Raw genomic sequence first — 22643 nt, forward strand, 5'->3', positions numbered from 1 at the left:
TTTAATCTCCAAATCCCTCCCAAATTACTGAACTTCTTCCACAATCTCATTCTTTCAGCCACTACCCAGATCTCGTGATTGTAGGTATCATGATTACATTAGACAACAGGTCTTATCTATGTTTAGCACTGTAAGATTAACAAACAGTCTTTTTTTTTTTTGGAGGGGGGGGGGAGATGTCACCCTATGCCCCCCTCTGGACATGCCCCTGAAAATAAATTCCAGTAAGAGTTAGTTAGAAGCCTGCAAACTGTTACCATGTCATCCTAATAGGGCACTTTGCTCTCAGACTGCAGGTTTAATTGTGGTTCCAAGGATATTTAAAAGTAGAATGAGAGGCAGAGCCGTCGGGTTTCAGGCTACACTTCTGTGGAACCAGCTCCCAGTTTGGATTCAGGAGACAGACACTCTCTCTACTTTTGGATCAGGTGACCTTGAATCCCCCCTTAGTTATGCTGCAATAGTCCTAGGCTGCTGGGGGCTTCCCATACACTAAGTATTTCTTCTTCACTCATCTTTTTCACTCATTATGTACTCACACTCCACTTTGCATTTAATCATTAGTTATTACTAATCTCTGACGCTCTTCCATAGTATGTCTTTTGTCTTGTCTTCTTCCGCTCGCTCTCAAAAGATGGTTGCAGATGGCTGTTCCTCCATGAGCCTGGTTTCTTTCTTTTAAAGGGGAGTTTTTTTTTTAAATTCCCAATGTCATCAAGTGCTTGCCCAAGGGGGTTGTTTTAATTTTGGGGTTTACCCTGTATTATTGCAGGGTCTTTACCTTACTCTATACAACATGAGGAGACTGCTGTTGTGATTTGTGGCTATATTATATTAATAAATGAACTTAACAAAAAAAATGAGAAGACACGAAATGGAAAGTCATCAATGGATATATATATATATATATATATATATATATATATATATATATATATATATATAAGCCTTAGATAGTGTGCTTTTATTTTGATAATCACAAAGTAATTCCGCTCTCACACCCGACTCTCCGGCGTTTCTGCGCGCGCGTGTTCGCGAGGGAACATACTGTGTGTGTGCGTTCGATCACGCCACTGGGGATTCCCCCGCGTGACAAAAACAGCTTTGCCTTTCACATGTCAGCTCTTCCCCTTCTCGCCTTTCATTGCTCATATGCTCTCCGCCTGGAGCTCACGCATTTACCGGATATTTAGTCGACGGGTAGTCGTTAGTGTCTCGTTTCACTCGTTTTAAACCCGATACACCATGTTTTCGAAACTTTTTAAAACGCGTTAAATCGGTAAAAAGTGAACGCCTCTTCCTACACAGAGGGCACAGTGTTGTCGGTTAATGGCATGATACGCAGCGGCTCGTTCCTCTGGTTTCACGAAGACGGTGCGGCGGTTATCACAGGTGTCACCGGGCTGTCCGGTCACATCACCGAGCACCGAGCGGCTACAGCGCCCGCAGGAAGCCTTTAAATCCTCGGGGAAGGCGGGAGGGGGAAACCCAGCGAGGCCACCATCATCATCACCACAGCAGCACTACCATGGCGAGCCATGACTGTACTAAAGAACACTTGCCGGAGGATAACCGCACAGACTCAGGCATTGAGTCGTACCGCTCCATAGTGAAGTCGGAGGAGCCCCGGGGGCCGAGCAATGACCTCGGGCCGAGGGACAAGTTCTCCGGCGGGGAGGAATGGCTGGACTCAGCCTACGGTTCCTCGTCTCTCACGGTAGAGAGTCTGTCGGATATAGTGGAGGGCTGCACGATTTCCAGCAGCAACCAGCAAGTACAGAGCTCTGAACTCTCTGAGCAGGAGCAGGAGGAGAACTTGCTTACAACTATTACAGAGGATGGAGACACGTAGGTTTTTAATTGTTATTCATTTAATTTCCATCAAAAAATTAAAAATTCTTGCTCAGCTTGCTAGAATATTTGCTGAAAGGAATGCTGCTGCACACTGGTGGGTGAATACAAACCTTTTTGCATTTTAACTGTTTCTCTCTTAGAGGTTTCACCAGCTTTTTTGGCACCCGTGATTTTTATCCTTAGTTGATATGGTTGGCAATATCCTACAGTTAGTTTGCACAAGCTCTTTATGATTATCATTTCCATTGTCTAGTGATTTGTACATTAGTGCCACCACATTAGTTTTAATTGGATCACTGCCTGATATGTAGTGATGGGGATTTATTAGACAATGTACGATTCAAAATGATTTAAAACAAGAAAAAAAGTACATATATTTTTTATAATTGGTGACCTGTAATTAGAGATCTTTTTGTGTATTTGCTCTAAATATTGCACAGAATAATTTAAAGGTTACCAGAATAGTTGCTGGTTTAATTTTGAGCAGGGTAGTAGCTTCTCAGTTGTTGTTTTTTTTGTTTTTTTTTTTAGTCTGCTGTAAGCTGATGAACTTAAAATCCTCATGAATGGCATTTCTACTGCAGCTGGAGTCTGTAAATCACATTAAATTTCAGGCACAGTTTTCCCATGGCGATACAGGTTTTAAAGGGGATTTCATAAGAGTGTGATACTGCAGACTTTTATAATGAACTTTGTCCTTGTCGCATATGTGACCGGTCTCCATTGAGTTGTCGACTCTCAGTCAGAAAACAGAAGTGAAACAGATAGGTCTGGACTTCCCCCATGCAGCACAGACAAAGCACATGCTGTGAGGTAGCTGTGTGGCCCGCTTTTCATCCAAGAAACTTGTTGATCAGGACAGGACAGTGTGTACGCATGTTTTCATTCCTCACAGGCTTCTTTCTTTCCCCCTTGCTTTTTTTTTTTTTTTTTTTTTTTTACTTTCTTCCCCCTTCCTTCTTCCAGACAGCTAAAAAAATCATTTGCGACTGAGCGGCTTTTCGCTGCTCTTCATTTCTCAATTTGAGTCAGTGAAACTTTTGCACACAATCTAAACACCTCAACCTCCACACACACACAACCTTATCAGCCCATGCAGACCTTCTTGTTTCTTATGTGACCCACTCATCTAGAGTTGCAGCGTCATCAACCAGCAGACCGATTTAATGAATCCTGCAGCCACGACCAGCCGGTGTGATCCTGATGTAGTCACATCACACTGCACAAGTGTTGTTGTGTCTCTGACCTCTTTTCATTTCCGCTTGCTGATTGTTAGGGCCACATGGTTTCATTCTCACACCCTAACTATAGATACCTGGTGGAGGGGGAAAAAAAACACCTGAAACACACCACAGTGCATTGCTTCGACTGACAGAATCATGCAAACACTAATTTTCCCCTGTGGGATTTTTTTTTTAAGTTCTTATTCATTCAAGTCTTACTCAAACCAGGAAGTCCCTTTCACACAAAGACATTTGCTGACACGTTTATGTCAGTGCAGCTCCATCAGTCTGCAGACGTAGCTGACATTTAAGCATCACAAAAATGTAATGTGGCTTCTCGTGCAGTATCCTCTCATCTTAACCATTACTGGGGTACTGGAGCGATGGATTAACACTCACAAGCAGCTTTGTATTTTTACATTTATTTTCATTTTCTCTACAGTTTTTGGGAATTTTACATTCCTAGAAATGCACAAGGAATCATGCACTTCGTCACCTGCAGCCTTCCTAATTTACTAACAGTGAGAAATGCCCCACATCTGTTTCCTCATTGCTTCTTCTCAAACAGCCCAAAGATATTTAATTCAGTGGAAAAAAAAGCCAACTTATATGCTTAATCGGTGTTGATAATAGTAAAGTAGTAATACGTTTTATGTATTTATGGCAGTAACTACAAGAAATGCTTTTTTCCCCTTGTTTTGTGACAAAAATAAGCGTAAAATATTGTCACCTTTTTAAAATAAACCTTATGCAGGTACTTTATCTTTTTTTTCTTTGTTTCTCAATGTCAGTAGCTGCAAACAAAATGTTCAGTTGCATGATTAATCCTTATAGATTTCAATAACTGATCACTTTAAAAAAGCAGCTGTATTATCGCTACCGCTGCACATTAGTTTTTGAAACACTGATATTTTAAATTTGTGACTAAATAAAACTGAATTCTTTTTTCCCCCCTTTGGTGTGGGTCTTTTGAAAGAAAGTAACCACATTTACCATTTAACAAATCGATAAATGCCACGTTGTTTACTACTTTGTATAATTAGACATGTGGCACTGTAAGCGTTCAAAGCTGAGTGTACAGCGAGACGTCGTGGGAACTTTTGATCCCACTCTGTCTGCGTCTGAAGCAGCCCGCGGCGTCCAGCGTTGGGTTAAATGACATTTACTCTGAAAGCAGAACGTCTCGCTGCTAAACTAACAGAGAAGTAACTGCTGCGGCGAATCGTGCAGCAGTAAAACATCAACGCTTCAAGCCCGTAAGATAAAACCTGACGTCCACAGAATTTGGACTCGGCAGCGAGTTTAAAGAACTTGAAGCCTCAAACTTTGATTTTAATCTGTTAAGATCCCTTTTCCAGATGGGGCCCTCACTGTGTTGCTGTTGAGTCTAAATTAAGCACTAATGCTCAGTTCCATTTCCTGCTTTGCGCACACATTTGTTTGCTACAACTTCCCACTGTGTTTTTTTTTTTTTTTTTTTTTTTTTTTTTTTTTTGGGTGGCGTGCTTTTTGTTTTGTCTTTTGCTGTAAGCGTTTAAACTGAAGTCTGTGCGATTATATCTGCTCACAGATGTTTGATTTTTTTTTTTTTTTTTTTTAAACCACCAGCACCTTGCTGCGCTGTCTAGAATTTTTTGTATTGCTCAATACCCCAACGACTCAGTCTTGCCATTCAGCCCACTAAGTGTTACATTTCGAGGTAGTCTCTTGAAATGAATACCGAGGAAAATTGTTAGGCAACATTTGTTGAAATTCACAGCGCTGCTTTTTGCTTTTTTTTTTTTTTTTTTGAGGGGGGAGTAAGTTGCTCAATTTGAGATAAAGTAGGGCTGCAGATTTTTCCAGGCATAACGGTTAATGTTCATCTTCTCTTTTTCTTTCTCACTCCTGTAGAATCCTGCACTTAGCAATTATCCACGAAATATCACCACTTGCTAAGGAGTTGATACAGATATTCCCAACAGAAGTCCTGGACATCCAAAATAATTTATATCAGGTAGGTGCAACAGGTCCTACAAGTTGCTTCTGCTGGAATTTTTTAATCCACAAATACTTCCTCATCTGCACCTTGATTGTGGAAGCGGTGGCTTTATTTATATCTCTGTACTTCCAGAGAACTCTTGTTCCTCTTTATTTGCAGTCCGTCCTCACTCGGGGACGTCACTGTGGGTGGTTCCAGTGTTAACTCATAAGGGACTTTGAATGGAAACTCCCCTCCTCTACTTCATGTAGAAATAGAACCACAGGGAGCTGTGGAGTGTATCCTTGTGTGGATGTGGGTGGAGGAGTTGTTCCAGTCCTTCAAGAAGTCCGACCAGAGACTTAACTTGAACTTGCAGAACTGTCAAAAGGAAACATGTGAAGTTGAGACTCAGCACTTCATGTAGTGACTCAGTTAGCTCTGTGCTGGGCTCTTTTGGTTTCCTAATTTCCTCTTAGTAGTCATTCTAAGATTTCACATTTGGACACATTACCAAGAAGAAATTTGTTTGCAACCCAGGGGGTTTAAAATAAAAATGCATCTTTATTTCTGAAGGAAAAGGAAAACAAATGGATTAGGGATTTTTGCCATATTTTAACACGTGGTCCTGTGAGTACAGTCTCGCAGCAAAATTCTGATAACAAAAAAAAAATGCAAAACACATTTTTAAAAAAAGGAAAGAGAGAGACAGCACTATCATACTCTACACCTACAGCAGTCTCAGTAAACCACAGTGCAGAGTAACCGCATCACTTGTTGTGGATTAAAGATAAAACTCAATTTCTCGGAAAGGGTTTTCTCTTTTCCTCACTTGTACCTGAATGCAGCAGGTACAGGCCGGCGCTCTGGGGATTTTCAAAGGGAACTATTAGACTTTTACCTATTTCCTCTCATATTTATACCACTTCAGTAATGGGTGCTCACATTAAACATGTCAGAAGTTTGGTATAATGAGGTTGGTAATCTCAATGAGCCGACATTTTAGTGAAGCTTTGGATTACTCTAACGCTCAGAATCATCATTCATGCTAAGCTACTCTACTAGAGTCCAAAAATAATAATGAGGAGTTAGAAATGAGGATAAGAGCATTCTTGGAAATACAGGGAAGCTGCAGCTGTGAAGGAGAAGTGACATGGTATAAGGACAACAGCTGAAGAAATATATAAGACCACCATCAACCTGTTATTGTCAGTATGTTTGATGAATCAATGGACAGCTAGAATTTTTTTTGTGTCTTTGCTTAATATCAACTCAACATTGTAGTAGATTATTTAACATCTCAACTTAAATATGAACTTCTGACGTGTTTTTGTTTATTTTAACCAGAGACACACAGGTAAAGTTCTTGTTTTGTTCCTCAGAGCCCTTTGCACCTCGCCACCTACCTAAACCTGAGAGAGGTGGTGCAGAGTCTGATGGAGAAACAGGTCAGCATAGAGCTGCAGGACCAGGACGGGAACACGGCGCTCCACGTGGCCTGCCAGCACGGGCAGTTAGAGTGTGCAACCGAGATGACCAAAGACGTTTCTCCCAGCAAGTTAGCTCCGGTCCTCGAGACCCAGAACTGGAGAGGTGAGGGGAAAACAGTCATGGCTGCTACTAAATCTGTTTATGCGAGTTTTTATGCATTAAAGTCAAAAGTTGTTTTATTTAACTAGCTTGTCTTTCCCTGATGTCCTCCTAAAAGATACATTAGGATTTTCTTGGACAGTAGCAGAAGAAATAACGCCCACATTTAGCACTGATGTAGAACATGTTTTGTGTTGTATCGATACAGTGTTGGTCTGTATTCTGCTTGAAGTTTGTAAAAACTGTTTGACCTAAAAGTGAGCTCCACATTGCAGATTTCAGACAACATTTGTAATTTCAGGTCTTGGCTGTCTTCACTTGGCTGCACTGAACAGGCAACATGAAATTATGAAGCTCCTGATCAAAAAGGGTGCAGATCTGAATATACAGGTTAGTCTGTGGATCCCCCACCCACCCCTAACTCAATGCATCATATGAGCTGTATTTGTGTAATTAAATTTTGCATAAAGGCAGAATTCACACTAAACAGAAAGCCTTTTTTTGCACTCGTGTAATTCAGCCTGAAATGATCACAAACAGTGCAGCTGCACTTGCAGACTTCCACTCATAACACTGAAAAGGAAAAGGTTGAAGGACTGGATGATGAGTTTGTTTTTGTGGAAGCAAAGCTGCAATCTTTATTTATTTATTTTTCCCCTAAGAGGGCTTTCCGTACTTGTTTAATCCAGTCATATGTCTGCATTTATAATCACATACGTCCTGTTTAAACTGTGTTTACCACATTGGGACCTTATGTTGTGTTCCTATCATAAATCAGCTGCACCTGTGCAATGCTGATAGTGATATGAGCTGAGCTCGGGGCTTCCTGCAAGATTCAGTGAGACATAATTAGAATTGAGATATGATTAGGTCAGACTGGCCGGCCGCTCTTAACTTTCTATTGATGGTAGGGAACGTGGCAGTCCCGAAACCACCCCAGACATTCCTCTTAGTTTAAATCACTGGCCTAACATATCAGTCTGCCTCACGTCCGATGTATTGAATTATTCATTATTCTAATTAGAATGTACTTTGACCTTTTTACTCGCTGATTTCAAGAATGTGGAATTGCAAAAAGAAAACTGTGAAACTGTTTAAATTTCGTAATGAATTTCTGCCCTTTTTGTGGAATTTCTCATCGCTTTTCTCCGTCCGCTCCCCTCGTAGGAAGGAACCAGCGGCAAAACGCCTCTTCACCTCGCTGTGGAGCTGCATGACATCACGTCTGTGAAGCTGCTGCTCGGCAGCCGAGCCAATGTGGACGCTGCAATGTTTAATGGCTGCACACCCCTACATCTTGCGGTGGGGAGACAGGACGCCACCATCGCCACCATCCTCTGTCAGAATGGCGCCGACAAAATGCTGCGAAACATGGAGGACGAGACGGCGTTGGATTTGGCTGACGGCAATGATGATGTAAGCAAATATCAAGGGTTGAAATGCACTGCTGTACATATTTTAAATAATAAGACTGTCTTTTATTTTTCACCCATTAAATCCTGTTTTAAAAAAACAAAAAAACCCCCACAAAACAAAACCAGCAATATGTAAGTTTTGCAGACTTTCAGTGGTAACTGTGCACTAACTCAACTGCACACTGTTTGGTTTATTAAACCTAATCTGTCAAGCCTCCTCCTACTGCCTGACTGAACTCATTCTTCGTTTACTCTTTAAGTGGTTTAAAAGTCTGGGGCACTCAACGACCCCCCTCAAGTAATGGTGCACATTTTAAAACAAACATTTAGTGGGGCCATCCCATCTGCAACAGATGTTATAGCCCCTACAGAGTCTTGACGTCAACATCATGTCAGGCTGGGTTTACCCTGAACATCACTAAGCTACCAGTTCAGAATAACCTACCAAAGCATACAAGCAGGGGACCTGGTACTCTTTTAAAAAGCAGAGTAGTCACAGCAGAAGTGGATTTGGTTCATTTGTTTTCATTTATTTTACTCCAGTTTGTATGAAGCTCACAGACAAACACTATTCATGGTTTCAATTTTGACCTCTTGTGCTCTAAATTCTCTGCTTAGTTCTGGGTTTCCTAGAAAGACATTTAGATAAGGGATAAGTCATCTGTACGGCAGCGTTTGTATAAATGCTGTTCTCTGGTATTTTTTCTAATCATTATTTAAGGATCAGTAAAGTTAGACCTGCTTCTTGTTCTTGTCTTTCAGATTCTGGCTCTATTTCCTTTTGATGACATCCAGATCTCTGGAAGGTCGTTGGTTGGCGTGAAGTTTTGAGCTGAGTCACGGGCTGAACAACAGTCCTCTAATTGTCTGGAGCCTCACTGCAGCTCATTTAAAAAAAATTTAAAAACCTATATTTTGAGCTAACATTGTTGATTAGTATACATATGCTTAGACAAGTATGTGCACAGTATAAATCTCACTTCGCTCTGATTAAACAGAGTAGTACCGCTTAATTGAAAGATTTTACAAGCTTGGTTATTTTGCTTCCTTCCGCATGCCTCTGGAGATGGTTGTACTCAGCTGTAAAACCCCACCTCACTGTGAGTACCAGACTGTCTCTAAACCTGTTCAGTGCCCACAAAAAAAAATCTACCTCTTTATCATTTTGACCTGGTTTCAGTGGCTACAAATAGAGTATGCAAAATGCATAGTTTCAGTTTCTCAAACTTTATCAGTGACTTTGCATTGAAATTGAAGTTAATTTTATTTTTTAATTTTGTTTTTAACTCTGAAAATGTGGCCTTTCACTGTAGTGCATAAAAGAGATTTTTGGAAGAATGCAATCAGGTGTGAACAGATATTAAAAAAATGTAAATCCTGCAAAAACAAACTATTCTCATCTCTGCTTTTGCTAAAAAAAAAAGTGACAAGTGGTTAAAAATGTAATGTATATAACAGGAAATGCAGCTTGATCTTTTTGATTTGTAGTTGTTTTTTTTTGTTTTTTGCTTGAAATAGTGAAACTATTTATCTCAACCTAGCTTTCATCAGCAGAAACTGTTCTTTGTGTAATTACACTGGCCTGTCTAGTTAAGAGTTCATTTATTTTGTAATAAAAAGACAGGAAATTCATGAATGTTGTGTCTTTTTTAATTGCAAAAACAGTCATGGAAAAGGACGTGTTTAATTTTGAAGGTTTTACATATCAGCACATAATAAAAAAAAAAAAAATCAGATCTTAAAATTAGCTGAATACAGCTTCAGATAAACTACAAAATGTGGCACGGTTTCATTATTTATGTGTGAAAAACTAAGTCTGACTTCTTTAGGAACTAAATAGATAAACAGCAGCCAATCAAGTAAACTTTAACTGAGCACGGGCAAGTGTAAGCACCTCTATGAAAATAGAAGCTTTGGTAGTTTGCTGCTCTGAAACTTTAGGGTGTGTGTTAACATGACGACAGAGGAGGACAAATCTGGGAAGGATTATACAGCCATTTCTTCACAAGTGTGCAGACCAACTGTCAAGCACAGTGGTGGAGGAGTCATGATTTGAGTTTGTTTTGCACTCACTGAGTCACCTGTAAAATCCTCTGTTTACCAAAGTATTCTAGAGCCCAACGTGACACCATCTGTTCAGCGGTTAAAGCTTATTCAGGACAATGATCTCAAGCGCAGCAGCAAGTCTACAACAGAAAAGAATCAAGGGAGTGCAATGGCTGAGTCAAAGTCCAGACCTGAACCTGCCAAATGCCTAGGCGGGGCCTAAACGAATCCCCACAGACTTCCTGAGGCAACGTTGTAAAAAGGGAAAGGCAAAATTCCTCCGTAACGATGTGAGCGGGTGATAGTGAAATAGAAACAAAAATGCTTCTACAAGCTATGGAATCATGGGGAATACTGAATACCAAATTTTTCACATACTGCCAGTATGCCACGTGTTGCTGTTCATCTGAGGCTGTTTAACTAATTTAAAACCTGATTAAAAACTGGATTTTTTTAAAATCTCCTCATATATAAAACCTTAGAATTGAAAGAGGGTGTCCGATCAAGCATGCATCTCTATCTAATGTGTGCACGTGCACAAGCCTGACACGGTTTACCAACGGTCTTACATGTGCAATTCCAAGTTGTTGAAAGCTTCAAAACAAGGTGTTTCAAATACGCACAGAGACAGGTGATGCAGATATATTTTAGCTTCCACTTAAATGAAAGTAAAGGTGAGATGATTAAATGTTATGTTGTACAGGAATGCTCCTAACAACAAAAAATCAGCTGACTGGAAACACGGTTTATTTTTGTTTTCCTGTAAGTGGCTTCTTCCTTGTGGTTCCTACAGTCCAATGACCGGTGGAACTGTGGAAATTCCAGTTGGTTGGATTTCTATTATAAACACATACCCACCGCAGAACAGGTTCACTTCATGTTCATACAGGTATATTGTCCTGAATAACTACCTGGCAATTACAAAATTACTTTCCTTTGACCAGGTAAACATGACAGCAGAAGCAGTAGCAGCAGATTTGTCTTTATCTATTTCCCGGTCAAATTAGCTGTACGGTTGCAAAGCACAACTTAAGTTTTATATTGAATATAACAGTTAATTTTATGGGATTTTCTCATCTTTCATTATCACATGTGCACAAACAAAACTTATGGCAACAGCTACCAAACCGACAAACCTCTGTGGTCAGTAGCTAGAACAGAATTATGAAACTATACCAGTCTACTTCCCCATTCAAGTGTAATCTGGAAAACTGATACTGTTGTGTTATGTACATTTAAGAGCATGCTAGTGCTGCAAAATGTTTTAAAAATGGTGTGTTCAAGTCATGTATTCTGCTCTGTGCGATCCTTCTCAATCAACATCTATGATGATAGTATGCATAATACACTCAGCAGGTCAATTATCTCATCAGGTCTGACTAATACTCCTGGAAATAACATTTCTTTCTAATGGAATGCCGGAATTTCCATTCTTGCAGACATCCACCTTCAGGCTGTGGTCAGTGAAAGGCGCAACATAGCCTACGTGGGATATTATTCAGATAAATATATCAGCTGCTATTATGTGATATCTTGAAATACGGTTTCGCTGTAATATCTTGGTTTAGTTAATGATTAGCTGCTGTATTGAATTTTTTTTTAATGACGGAAAGTCTCTCTACTACCTAGGTGTAGTGGAACGAGGGCACACATTCCCCTGCGTGAAAATAAACGGAATTCCTTACTGGTGACCTGTTTTAGAAGTGAGTCAGGGGTACGGCAGGCACTGTGGCGTCGTTGAAGAAGCAGCTCAGATGTGTTTATCAGCAACAATGACAGCAGCCTATTTAGATGCTCACTCACTGGCATGAAGGAAGTGCTTTACTGTGCACGTGTTTATGAAGTAGGATTCATTTGAAATGCCTCATGCATAAGGCTTTCCAGCACAGCTTAACCTTCTTCAGAGATGCATAGAGTGGATGTTTTGGTTGTCTGGGCCTTGTTTACTGTCTTTTAGACTGGAACTCTTCAAAAACTATATATATCCTTACATTTTAATCTTTTTTTTCTTATATATACATATAAAAACAGTATGTCACGTCTTATATGCGACGCTTCATGTTTCCAAGAAACGGGAGAAATGAGTCATTACATGTAAAGAAGAGAAGATCTGTTTGCTGCTTTTGCATTTATTTGTATTTACTTAAATATCAATAAAAATAAGGAATGTCATCCAGACAGTCATCTCTATGAGCAGGGGGGAAAAGCCAAATTAAGAAACACAACAACAGCTTAAAAGTTTAGACTATGAAGATTTTCAGACACTGAGCAGTGGGAAGCACTGGCATCGAAGTAAAGACCCGTATCTTTACATTTTAATCTTTTTTCCCCCTGTTTGTTTGTTTGATTCATTTTCAAAGATCTGAATCTTTGGATTGTTAATTTTCTTATGTATTTACGTTTCCACCACAAATATGATATGTTTTGGTCCGAATTTAGGTATTTCTTTAACTAGAGCAGATAATTATTTCAGGTATGATTTTTAGGCTCATGTGCCATCTTATAGATTGTACTTGATTAAAAAAAGAAAAAGCAATACACAAGAGTTTAATCATTGTTTTGTGTTGAATAAATGTTTTGTAAAGTGGTGTACTCAAAGAGATACAGCAGTTTTAGCATCAAAATACACTTAAAGTACCTAAAGTACTAATTATGCAGAATGATTATTTAAAGCATACATTTGACTACTGGATTATAATGTTTGATTAATATGTCTATTAGTCTATCTTTGTAGCTGGTGATTGTTTTAATTTCTTACTTACGACTGGGTGGCTTTATCTATAATAACACATAGCGTAGCACAATATAACCCAGTGGTATATTTATACTTTAAAATGTGACAAATAGTATGTATGTCAAGCTTTAAAATGAATAACACGGAGTATAGAGTAGAATACTTCCAAACTATAGCTTCCACCATCTGGTGTAAAATCTTGGCCCAAAGAAGATTTCAATATTAGATTGGTTGAGAAACTTGTGCTACTGTTGGCCAAAGAGGAGAGGGAGAAAGCATGTTAAGAGGCAGCGAGAGAGAAAGAAAGGCAAGAGTGTGGAAGTGAGTTTAATTACTTATGGAGTTAACCATCCAAAGCAAAGGACAATGCACAAGAGAAGTGCAGGAGAGAGTGCAAGCAAGGTGGAGTGAGTGTAAATGAGTGTCCGGGCTGAGGTTTGGCTCAGGATAAGTGTCAGCAGCAATAGTATGAAAGTTTACAAGATGATGATGTAGACAGCAGCACTGATAAAAAGAAGGCTGAGCTGGAAGTGGCAGAGTTGAAGATGGGCGTAACCAGGATGGACAGGATTAGAAATGAGTAGATCAGACTGACAGCTTAGGTTGGGCCTTTTGGAGACAAACAGAGGCGAGGCTCAGATGGTTTGGGCATGTGCGCAGGAGAGATGGTGGATATACTGGACAAAAGATCACCATGGTGAAAATTCATGGCATTCCAATCACAATAGTTGATCACAGGGCTATGGTGGGCCCACTCAGTGCTCTGCTGTCTGTACACGTCATAGCCCAACAGCTCTGCAGTTCCTCCTCCACACCGACAGGGGTCAGGGCCGCCGGGAGGGCGCCGTTATCTCTCGCCAGCATCCTGTGGTGATGCTGCTGAGTAAAGAGGAGGTGGCCTTTCCTGCTAAAGTGAACACATCGGCTATTGAGGAAAAGTCGAAGACCTCTGATCTAAAGGCGACTAGCCTGAAAGAAAACAGCATCTCATTATTTAGTCATTTTTCACCTGGCGGACCCACGGGGCTTCATGGTGTGTCACAGCGGGGACGCTTGAGTCTGTCGGCGTGTGTGCTACGCCGGGTGTCGGCCACGGAGTGCAGGGAAAATGCCTTCTTTCTCACGGAGGTAATATTTTTCAGACAGAAGTGTAGCTAACCGGGAAAATGTGTCACGCTGAAGATGAGTTTGAGGTATGGGCTCATTCAGCTCACGGTGAACCTTTCTGTGATGCAGCCTTACGGGTGCAGATTTTTGAAGCTGTAAGCAGCCTACGGAACTGGTATTAGCTTACACTAATTTAGCAACTAACGGTCCGACTAAAACACCCTTTCGTTTGCCAGCCTTTACCAAAAATAGGTTAATTTAGTTTTATAGCGAGTGAGAGAGAGAGTCCGCTTTTTCTGTACAGTCTACGGCCGTTTGATAGTGGGCGTGTCTGTCTGCAGGCAAATATGTTGAAATATGTTTCATATCCAAGTCAATTTACTGCAACTAACCCAAGAGTTATCGAACAGTGTGCATTCATTAAAGGTTTAATAAATGGTTCCAACACCTATGGAAAAATACCTACTACTGGTACAAGTATTGGTGTTTTTCCACTCTACACTTTCTACATCTACCCCACCAGCCTTTTTTTTTTTTAGCAACTTGGGAGAAACAGTTCCGTTATTGTAATGAAGACCTGTTGCTCCAGTTTTAGTGGTACATATATGTGCACACGTCAATCTAAACAAGTGCTCATTTTCTCTGTTTGTGTGTCTATGGCGTAGCAGCATGTAGGATGGCTTGTCTGGTGCAGTGCATTCCTTCATGTAATAAGCTTCTTGTTCAGGGCCCAGGTCTCCCTGCAGTAGGCTATTGGCTGACCAGGGCGCTGCAGAGTCCCAACACAAAGAGGCTCTGTGTTAGCCGGGCTCACAGGCCCCCACAGGAGGAGGCCCTGCCTCACTCCAAATGGGATACATCTCAGTGCTGTTGTCGGCAAGGAGCACACCTTTTCACAGGAAGCCTGAGTTTCACCACAGGTGTCCTTTAGTCATTAGTAACACTTAAGCTGTTTGTGGGAATGGGTGATGAAGCACATCTTATGTCGTCACGGCTCAGTTAGCAAGTTGGTTGTTTTAACTGATTCCATCAGCTCATTTCATCATCCAGTGCTCTCATGCTGTAGCCACAACCAGACTACACTATGCTTGATGCTTTATTATTATGTTATTAGCTTGGAAAAAAGTTTTAAGGTGGGATTTCTGGCTCTGGAGGAGGTTTTCTGAAAAAATTGCCCTATTTATTTAAAAAAAAAAAAAGTTTTAACATGCTACAAACTGTGTGTAACTATTTTCAAGAAAAAGCTGCTTTTTTTAAAGGATGCTACAGAGTTAAAGGCACAGAGAGTGGTAAGTTGCCCCATAGTTTTGGGGCTCAGGTCTGGAAGGAAGGCAGAATCCCCCTTAGTTTCAGAGAAAGGGAGATATTTGAGGACTTGATAACCCAGTTTGGAGAATAAGGGTGTAGTGGTTCCGTCATATAGGTGGATCTTAAATAGACAGATCCACCTACAGACAGACAGATCAGGGAAAGATAATTATTAAAGATATTGTGAAGATGCATAATGTGATGGTGTTTTCTTCTACAGTATTGGTCAGTTTAATCAAACCTTCACCCAAACTGTGTATGTCATTTTACGGGCATGTTTTCATTTTTGCTAAGAATCGCTACTCCGTGTAGAGGATTGATTAGATTTTAATGAAAGTGCGTGAAAATTGAATAACCAATGCAATGCTCACAAATTAGCTTTAATTTTAGATGCTTAAATGAGCAGACATAAACAACATTTGTGTATTGTTCATTTAATATTTATCATCAGCCTTGTTAAAATATAAAGTAATGTAAACTGTCTTGTTTATGTGTATAAGCTGTAATCACCAGCAGACTCTCATTGATATTGTTTCTGTTATGTAGCCTGATTGGTAGTTTTGTGTCACCCTGTAGGATTTGGCCTGCACTCGTGTTGCTCCTGTTCCCTTCCGCTGTGACTGCAGAAGAGCCTTCGCTGCTGGATGGCTGGCACGATGTCTGGCTCTTCCGCTTTCTCGTCAACATGCTGGGATACTCAACCATTATCATCCCTGGCTACCTCCTCATTAGCTATTTCAAGCGCACCAATTATGCAGAAACAGGTTCGGGTTTTGAGAGAATTTTACTGTCTTATTTTTAAATGGACGAAAGCTGCTGATCTAAAACTCGTTGGGCTTTTGTCTTTCTCACGTTTATTTAGGGAGTGGGTTTTGCTTTCCTCTCATAAAGACCTGCGTGTTTGGAAACGAGGCCAAGACCAGCTTGTTGGATGACACGTCTGGAGCAAGCAGGAATGAGGCTGATTCGGGTTCAACACTCAAACAGGCGTTAAAGTTAATCTTTTGCGCTGCCGGACTTCAGGTATCCTCCCCCAAAACCTTCAGTCATTAATTGCATATGCTAATGCTACCACATTATGTCCTATTTCTGAGGACCCAATGTTTGGAGGTTGAAGTATGCCACTGTTTGTCGATACTGTATTTAGAGCAACACCCAGCACAATGCAGTACAGCAATAAAGGTACTGATCCATGCAGACAAATTAGTTATTTACAAGATTTGTTCAAGGAGTGAAGGTTGTATAATTCATTTTTTTTAAAAAGGCGGCATGATGGTAACGTCGTCACAGACCAGTCGTACTAGATACTTTGTTCTCTGCCTTCGTTGATAACAGAGCTCACTACAGGCAGACCGGACATCCTCAGATTAAAGCAGATCGCAAACACGCCACACCTGCTGGACCATAAATTTCACTTGTGTTGAATTAGACTGGCGACCGGGGATGGCTGCTTAGGGTGTGCCCGCCTCTCACCCAGTGATAGCTCAGATAGGCTCTCCTCTTTGTAAGCCCACTCCAGTGTTGTCTGAGTGACTTTAAAACAACACTGGAGTGGCTTTGGGATAACTCTTGAGTGGCACAGTTGAACCCCCTTCTCAAACAGAAACATACATCGCTGGTGAGATCTCAAATTTCTGACACTCATCTTCCATTGTGATAGAGCTTTAGATACTCTGCAGTCAAGAATGGCAAAACATTTCCAAAAACGAGGTGTACAAAACTTCAAAGCTTCAGCTAAGTACTCAGTAAAGGGCCTGAATACTTCCGCTTTCCTTTCAATATACAGGCAGTGAGTTTATAATAGGGGAAATGATGGATTTAATTCAGCCATTGACAGTAACACGGTTAAATGTAAAAAGAGTAAATTCACACCACCTGAAATAACTCTTTTAACGCTCTTATTTGATAAAGTGATTTAACTCAGTGTTAAGAATAAACTTCTTTTCTTATCTTAGGTTTCATATTTGACATGGGGAGTCCTCCAGGAGAGGGTGATGACTCGTTCTTACGGAGCCGCAACTACAGATCAGGAGGGAGAGAAATTTAAGGACTCGCAGTTCTTGGTCTTCATGAACCGTATCCTTGCTCTGACTGTGTCGGGCATCTGGTGCGTCATGTTCAAGCAGCCTCGCCATGGAGCACCCATGTACAAGTACTCCTTCGCCTCGCTCTCCAACATCCTGAGCAGTTGGTGCCAGTACGAGGCCCTCAAGTTCATCAGTTTCCCCACTCAAGTCCTGGCCAAGGCCTCCAAAGTCATTCCTGTCATGCTCATGGGCAAGATCGTGTCCCATAAAAGCTACGAATACTGGGAGTACTTCACTGCTGTGCTGATCTCGGTCGGCGTCAGCATGTTTTTGCTCTCAAGCACAACCGACAAACATCCATCCACCGTCACCACTTTCAGCGGGGTCATCATCCTCATCGGCTACATCGTCTTCGACAGCTTTACCTCCAACTGGCAGGACAACCTGTTCAAGTACAAAATGTCATCAGTGCAGATGATGTTTGGAGTCAACCTGTTCTCCTGCCTCTTCACCGTCGGGTCGCTGCTGGAGCAGGGTGCCTTCTTTGAGTCATTGGGTTTCATGACCCGCCACTCCGAGTTTGCCTTTCATGCCGTGCTGCTGTCCGTGTGCTCGGCATGCGGTCAGCTCTTCATCTTTTACACTATCAGCCAGTTTGGTGCTGCCGTCTTCACCATCATTATGACCTTACGGCAGGCTTTCGCCATCCTTCTCTCGTGTTTCCTTTACGGTCACACTGTTACCTTAGTAGGTGGCTTTGGTGTCGTTGTAGTGTTCCTGGCACTTTTCCTACGGGTGTATGCACGTAGCCGTATGAAGTCAGGTCGGCGGGGAGCGCAGCCGCTTGCACAGAAGGTGTAGCGCTCCAAAGTCGCACCAAACTGGGAACTAAGACCACGTTTTCTGTGGTGCTATTTGTCTATTTGTGTGCATCTTTCTTTCTTTTATTAATTTTTTTTTACCGTTCAGTTCTTTTTAATTTTATTTTTATTAGCAATGGTACAGAAAGGGATTCTGCAGTTTTTACTCTTACACCAAGGTACCCCCAAGGGGTTCATGTGATTCGTTAGGTCAGAGAAGTTTTGAGTGCCTGCAAACTGCCTCTTCAGCTCTTTGTTATCTTTTTTTTTTCTTAAACCTCCATACGTTGCCCATGCATCCAGTTTAGGGTTTCTATGACCATGGAAAATGTACGAGTTTAATAGCTAGGCATTATTTCCCAAGCATTACTGATATTGTCCCTTATTTAACTTTATCCAGGCTAATGGCACCGTTTGTTGGGTTATCCTTCAGTCGCAGCAGCCAGATGTTTATCTATCAACCTATTGTGTTGGAGAGCAGGGGTCTTTATGTGGCTTAAGATGGTGTCAAAACATGTTGCATACATTTGTTTAATTTAAGATATATTAACATGTCACATAGGCTAGCATCAGTTGGGGTTCAGGTAAACAAAATTCTGGGTCATAATGAAAGAATCAGAATGCTGCTGTGGGTTGTTTTAGAATTTTTTTTCCACACTATGTTTTACTTAATGTTTTGAACTTTGGGCAAAAAAAAAATGTATAAATATATATATATCTCTTAAATCAGTTTTTTCAAGCCAACTTGTCAGTTGTGTACTTTTGTAAAAGGACTGCTTTGATGTGAATGTTTGGGGAACACTGAATGGATGATTCTGATGCCTCATTGCTGTCACAAATGATGTGAAGATACTGTAGACCCTTGGGTCAGTTTGCAGAACGGAGTGCATACAAGGGAAATGCAATGTAACTGGTACCTTGTTTTTATCATTCTACTATTTCCTCTGATAACTGGATTAATATTAAAATAACTTAATACTATCAAGTGTTTTGCAGTGATGTTTACATTGTTTTTATTTAACCAGAGGAGACTGAAAAGAGGGTAGTAACATCTGGAGAAATCGAACCAGCCATGTCGCCAAAGAGTTATTGGACGTCACCTATCATTTTTCCTGTTAGGCCTCAGCCCGACATTCAATGGCATTGACCACAATCTTAGAACCTGGTATTTACAGGGAGTTCATTGCAATGGTTTGAATCATTTTTATCTAATACACTCCATTTTTTGTGTAAATGAGCAATTTCTTTGAAGCTATCATTTTTATCAAATTGGGTAAAACCAGGTGAAAAATACAAAAAGAAACTAAATGGAATTATACATTTTTCGGACCATGAGGTGCACCGGATTATAAGGTGCACTGTCGATGGATGGGACTGTTTTCATACATAAGGCGCATTAAGCGAAACGAAACAGTCAGATAAGTCAAACTTTACTCAACTCATTTTTCTTGCTTTCTCCACTTCCGTACCATTGATTAATTAATGTTGAATTCTCTTGCAGCTGCTCTGTTCCTATGTTGTTGCAGTATATTAATGACTAATCTCGTATTGTGGATTGATTAATTCATTTGTTCTCATGACTCAAGTTTGGTCCATTTACAGCATCCTGCGTTGCGATTGCATTTATCCCTAACCATCAGAAACCCTCACGTTAACTTTTTTCGAGTGGAAAAAGTAAGCGTTCCTCCTCCAGCTTCACTGTGTTTATGCTAACATAGCTGTGTCGCTAGTGATGTCATAGCAAATCATTATATACCAGCTAGTCCAACTTCAGTAACCCTACAACAGTCACTGCTGTTTAGTTTTCTGTCTTCATTTATGTTGGAAGTGATAGCAGAGCTGTACGTTTAAATTTTTTTCAGAAATCTCTCAGTCAGAACATGCTATATCATGCTTAGGTAACTAGCGAGCTAACTTCCTGCTAACTTCTAACTTATTTAAATTTAATAAATCCTGTTTTCATGGATGCTTGGATGTTAAACTTAATTGTTACACCTGGTAAAGCAGCAACGCTGATCATTTCATTAAAGATGAAAGAATTTAGACCGTTTTTAACTCTCAGTGATCCTGCAGTGTAGGGCAGGGCAATATGGCCAAAAATATTCATCACGATATATATTTGAAAATTTGCGATAACGATATAACTGACGATATAATTGACATGAGACAAAATACTTTACATCTCCACAACTTTATTAGTGCAAAAAAAACCCCATTGATGTATTTTCACTTAAACAAGCAGCTGTTTTTTATGTGCATTGAAGCTATATAAAAATTTAACAGTGCAAATGCAAATTCCTTGCTCACAGTTTAACCAAAAGGCATTTCCAGTGGAAATTGGCCAACATATCCTGAGCATAACCATGTATAATTTCCACAAAACTTAAAAAGAGGTTATACACACACAATGCGGCAATCCGTCCTACCTTTGTGAATATGAGCTACAAGCATACTCTGATGGGCAAAGTTAAGTGGCAAACCGTCATACCTACTTACATTTGTGCTGGAATTACTCTGTGACAGCAGAAATGTGCATAAACTACTTACGGTAGGACGTTTTGCCAAAGTAGGATGGTTTGTCAGAACACCGTGTACCACATAAAATCAGTTCGGTAATAACGACGGCCCGCTTGCATGCTCTACCAAAAAATGTGCTTTGGTGTGTATCTGACGGAAGAAAGACAAACCAGTTCCACACCACTGAAGTTGCACCATTTTTACAAACCAATTCTAGTTCAGCTTTAAACAATCCGCTTTCGCCCTTCCGTCGCCGCCCTGCTTTTTCCGCCATGTGCGTATAAAAACAAGGGCACTGCGCATGCACGTTTTACCCATATTCTATCGCGATATTAAATTTTCTTATTATTGCCTAACATACCGGTATTACCGTGAACGGTATGATATGGCCAAGCCCTACTGCAGTGGTCATTTGACTTTGGGACCTGAAGCAGGCATAGTTTTGGACCCAGATCACTCTGCGAGGCTCCTGACTAATGATCGGTGCGGCTTCGTACTTTACCAAAGTGGTACTAAAACCTTTTTTGACAGATTTGTGAGCGCTGTGTACCACATAAAATCGGTTCGAGGTCAGTAAGCACAACCAGAATTCATTCATAAGGCGCACTGTAGATTTTTGAGAAAACTAAAAGATTTTAAGTGCGCCTTATGGGCCTTCTTCTGTGATGTGATTTGTAAATTCCAACAGTGTGCCACATGAATCAAGCCTGTTTTATGCATTTCTGCAGGAATACACCTGTGCATCCTTGATTATAGTTAATTTAGCAAATTGCTTCTCGCTTGTAGTTGCATTTCAGGAATGAAGACCTCCTTCATTGTAGTATACTGAGATTTGTTACAGGATCACGAGCAGGAAGAAACTTTACTCTACTTTTTCTGTAATCTTGCTCATAATGAGTCAATCACCAGTGGCCCAATGGCCCACTTGCCCAATGGCCCACTGGTGATTGACTGGTGGAAATATTAAGCAGACTGTCATAAGGTTAGTCTATGATAAAATTGGTGTCACGTTTTGTATGAGTGGTATTTGATTTACCGACTTTTTCTGAACATGTATGAAAAGTTCAATGTGGTTATAAAGCACACTTGGCAGGTCTGAATCTGGTGATATTATTTCAGTAATCTTATGTTGCTACTAAGTTCAGTCTGAGTCACATACAACACACTTTCAGGAGGTGTGAGGTCCCGAGATGGTAAAATCAAAGTACAGTTTTACTCTCTGCTCTTTCACAACCAATAACTAGAATCTCGGTTTTGTCTTTTGTCCCTTGGAGGTTACTTTGGGCCATCTGTTCATGTCAGAGATACAGATTTCAAAGGAGTAAATTTGGCTTTGGTGAATAGGATTTACATCTGTGTAAAGGTGGGTGTCATCTGCAAAAAAAAGCTGATAATCGATTTTCATGAAGCGAATGTATATTTCTGTATTGGCAGCGATAGCAGCAGCAGCAGCAGCACAGTGCTGAGGTTGCTGTGCTTCAAAGCTTTAGGGGCCTGCGTTTTTACCATAACTGCAAGTTGTTCGGTTCAAATCATTTGATTCTCTTTCCGAAATGCCACGGCTCCCGTGCCCCTTCCACCCTCTCCTGTCTCATCGAGCGGCAAGACAGCAAATATAATTTTCGAAATACGTTTGAGGTACTCTTTGCGCTTGTCACTGATTCATTAATCAGTCCACTATTATGATTCACTGAACATCAAAACGAAGACTGGGTTTGACTGTGAAGTGCCAGAAAACATTTCCCCCTGGTTTATCGATCTCAAAGCGGCTCAATTGGGGAATTTCCCTACACCTCTCGTTTTCACAAGTCCTACACCCCATCTGGGTTGTAGAAGTGCGTCACTGCGTCAGTCTTAGCACTCTTCTTTTCAGTGAGAGAGATTTAAAAAGAAAAAAACAAACGAGAGGTGGGGTATAATAGGAGCTGCAGACAGATTGACCTTTGGTTTCAGCCCCCACTGGACCAGTCACTGTGAGCTCTCACTCTGACTGCAGGGATGA

At 40.7% G+C, this 22643-nt stretch overlaps 2 protein-coding genes across 3 annotated transcripts; both read left to right on the top strand.

The window, feature by feature from the left end:
* Positions 1-1015: 1015 nt before the first annotated feature.
* On the top strand, positions 1016-9674 carry nfkbie (nuclear factor of kappa light polypeptide gene enhancer in B-cells inhibitor, epsilon). Its single transcript, XM_084952443.1, has 6 exons — positions 1016-1848; positions 4971-5073; positions 6420-6630; positions 6929-7017; positions 7795-8043; positions 8805-9674. Exons 1-6 carry the CDS (start codon positions 1529-1531, stop codon positions 8871-8873), a joined length of 1041 nt encoding a protein of 346 aa, XP_084808569.1. The 5' UTR covers positions 1016-1528; the 3' UTR covers positions 8874-9674.
* On the top strand, positions 9054-19105 carry slc35b2 (solute carrier family 35 member B2). 2 transcript variants are annotated; one of them, XM_084952441.1, is made up of 4 exons: positions 9054-9142; positions 15814-16001; positions 16100-16260; positions 17193-19105. In XM_084952441.1, exons 2-4 carry the CDS (start codon positions 15923-15925, stop codon positions 18123-18125), a joined length of 1173 nt encoding a protein of 390 aa, XP_084808567.1. In that variant the 5' UTR covers positions 9054-9142; positions 15814-15922; the 3' UTR covers positions 18126-19105. The 2 variants fall into 2 exon arrangements, with proteins under 2 accessions (XP_084808567.1, XP_084808566.1); XM_084952440.1 differs by lacking the exon at positions 9054-9142 and adding an exon at positions 13663-13950.
* Positions 19106-22643: the final 3538 nt, after the last annotated feature.

The sequence above is a fragment of the Perissodus microlepis genome, chromosome 15 (assembly GCF_051167445.1).
Source record: "Perissodus microlepis isolate ML-2025 ecotype Zambia chromosome 15, ASM5116744v1, whole genome shotgun sequence".
Lineage (NCBI taxonomy): Eukaryota > Metazoa > Chordata > Actinopteri > Cichliformes > Cichlidae > Perissodus > Perissodus microlepis.

What these genes read in the sequence shown, in the direction of transcription:
- nfkbie (XM_084952443.1), top strand. Translation starts at nt 1,529, where the DNA reads ATGGCGAGCCATGACTGTACTAAAGAACACTTGCCGGAGGATAACCGC. An exon ending in TCCAAAATAATTTATATCAG is followed by an intron (nt 5,074 to 6,419) that starts GTAGGTGCAACA and finishes TTTGTTCCTCAG; the next exon opens with AGCCCTTTGCACCTCGCCAC. An exon ending in GTGCAGATCTGAATATACAG is followed by an intron (nt 7,018 to 7,794) that starts GTTAGTCTGTGG and finishes CTCCCCTCGTAG; the next exon opens with GAAGGAACCAGCGGCAAAAC.
- slc35b2 (XM_084952440.1), top strand. Translation starts at nt 13,931, where the DNA reads ATGCCTTCTTTCTCACGGAG. An exon ending in ATGCCTTCTTTCTCACGGAG is followed by an intron (nt 13,951 to 15,813) that starts GTAATATTTTTC and finishes GTCACCCTGTAG; the next exon opens with GATTTGGCCTGCACTCGTGT. An exon ending in CACCAATTATGCAGAAACAG is followed by an intron (nt 16,002 to 16,099) that starts GTTCGGGTTTTG and finishes ACGTTTATTTAG; the next exon opens with GGAGTGGGTTTTGCTTTCCT.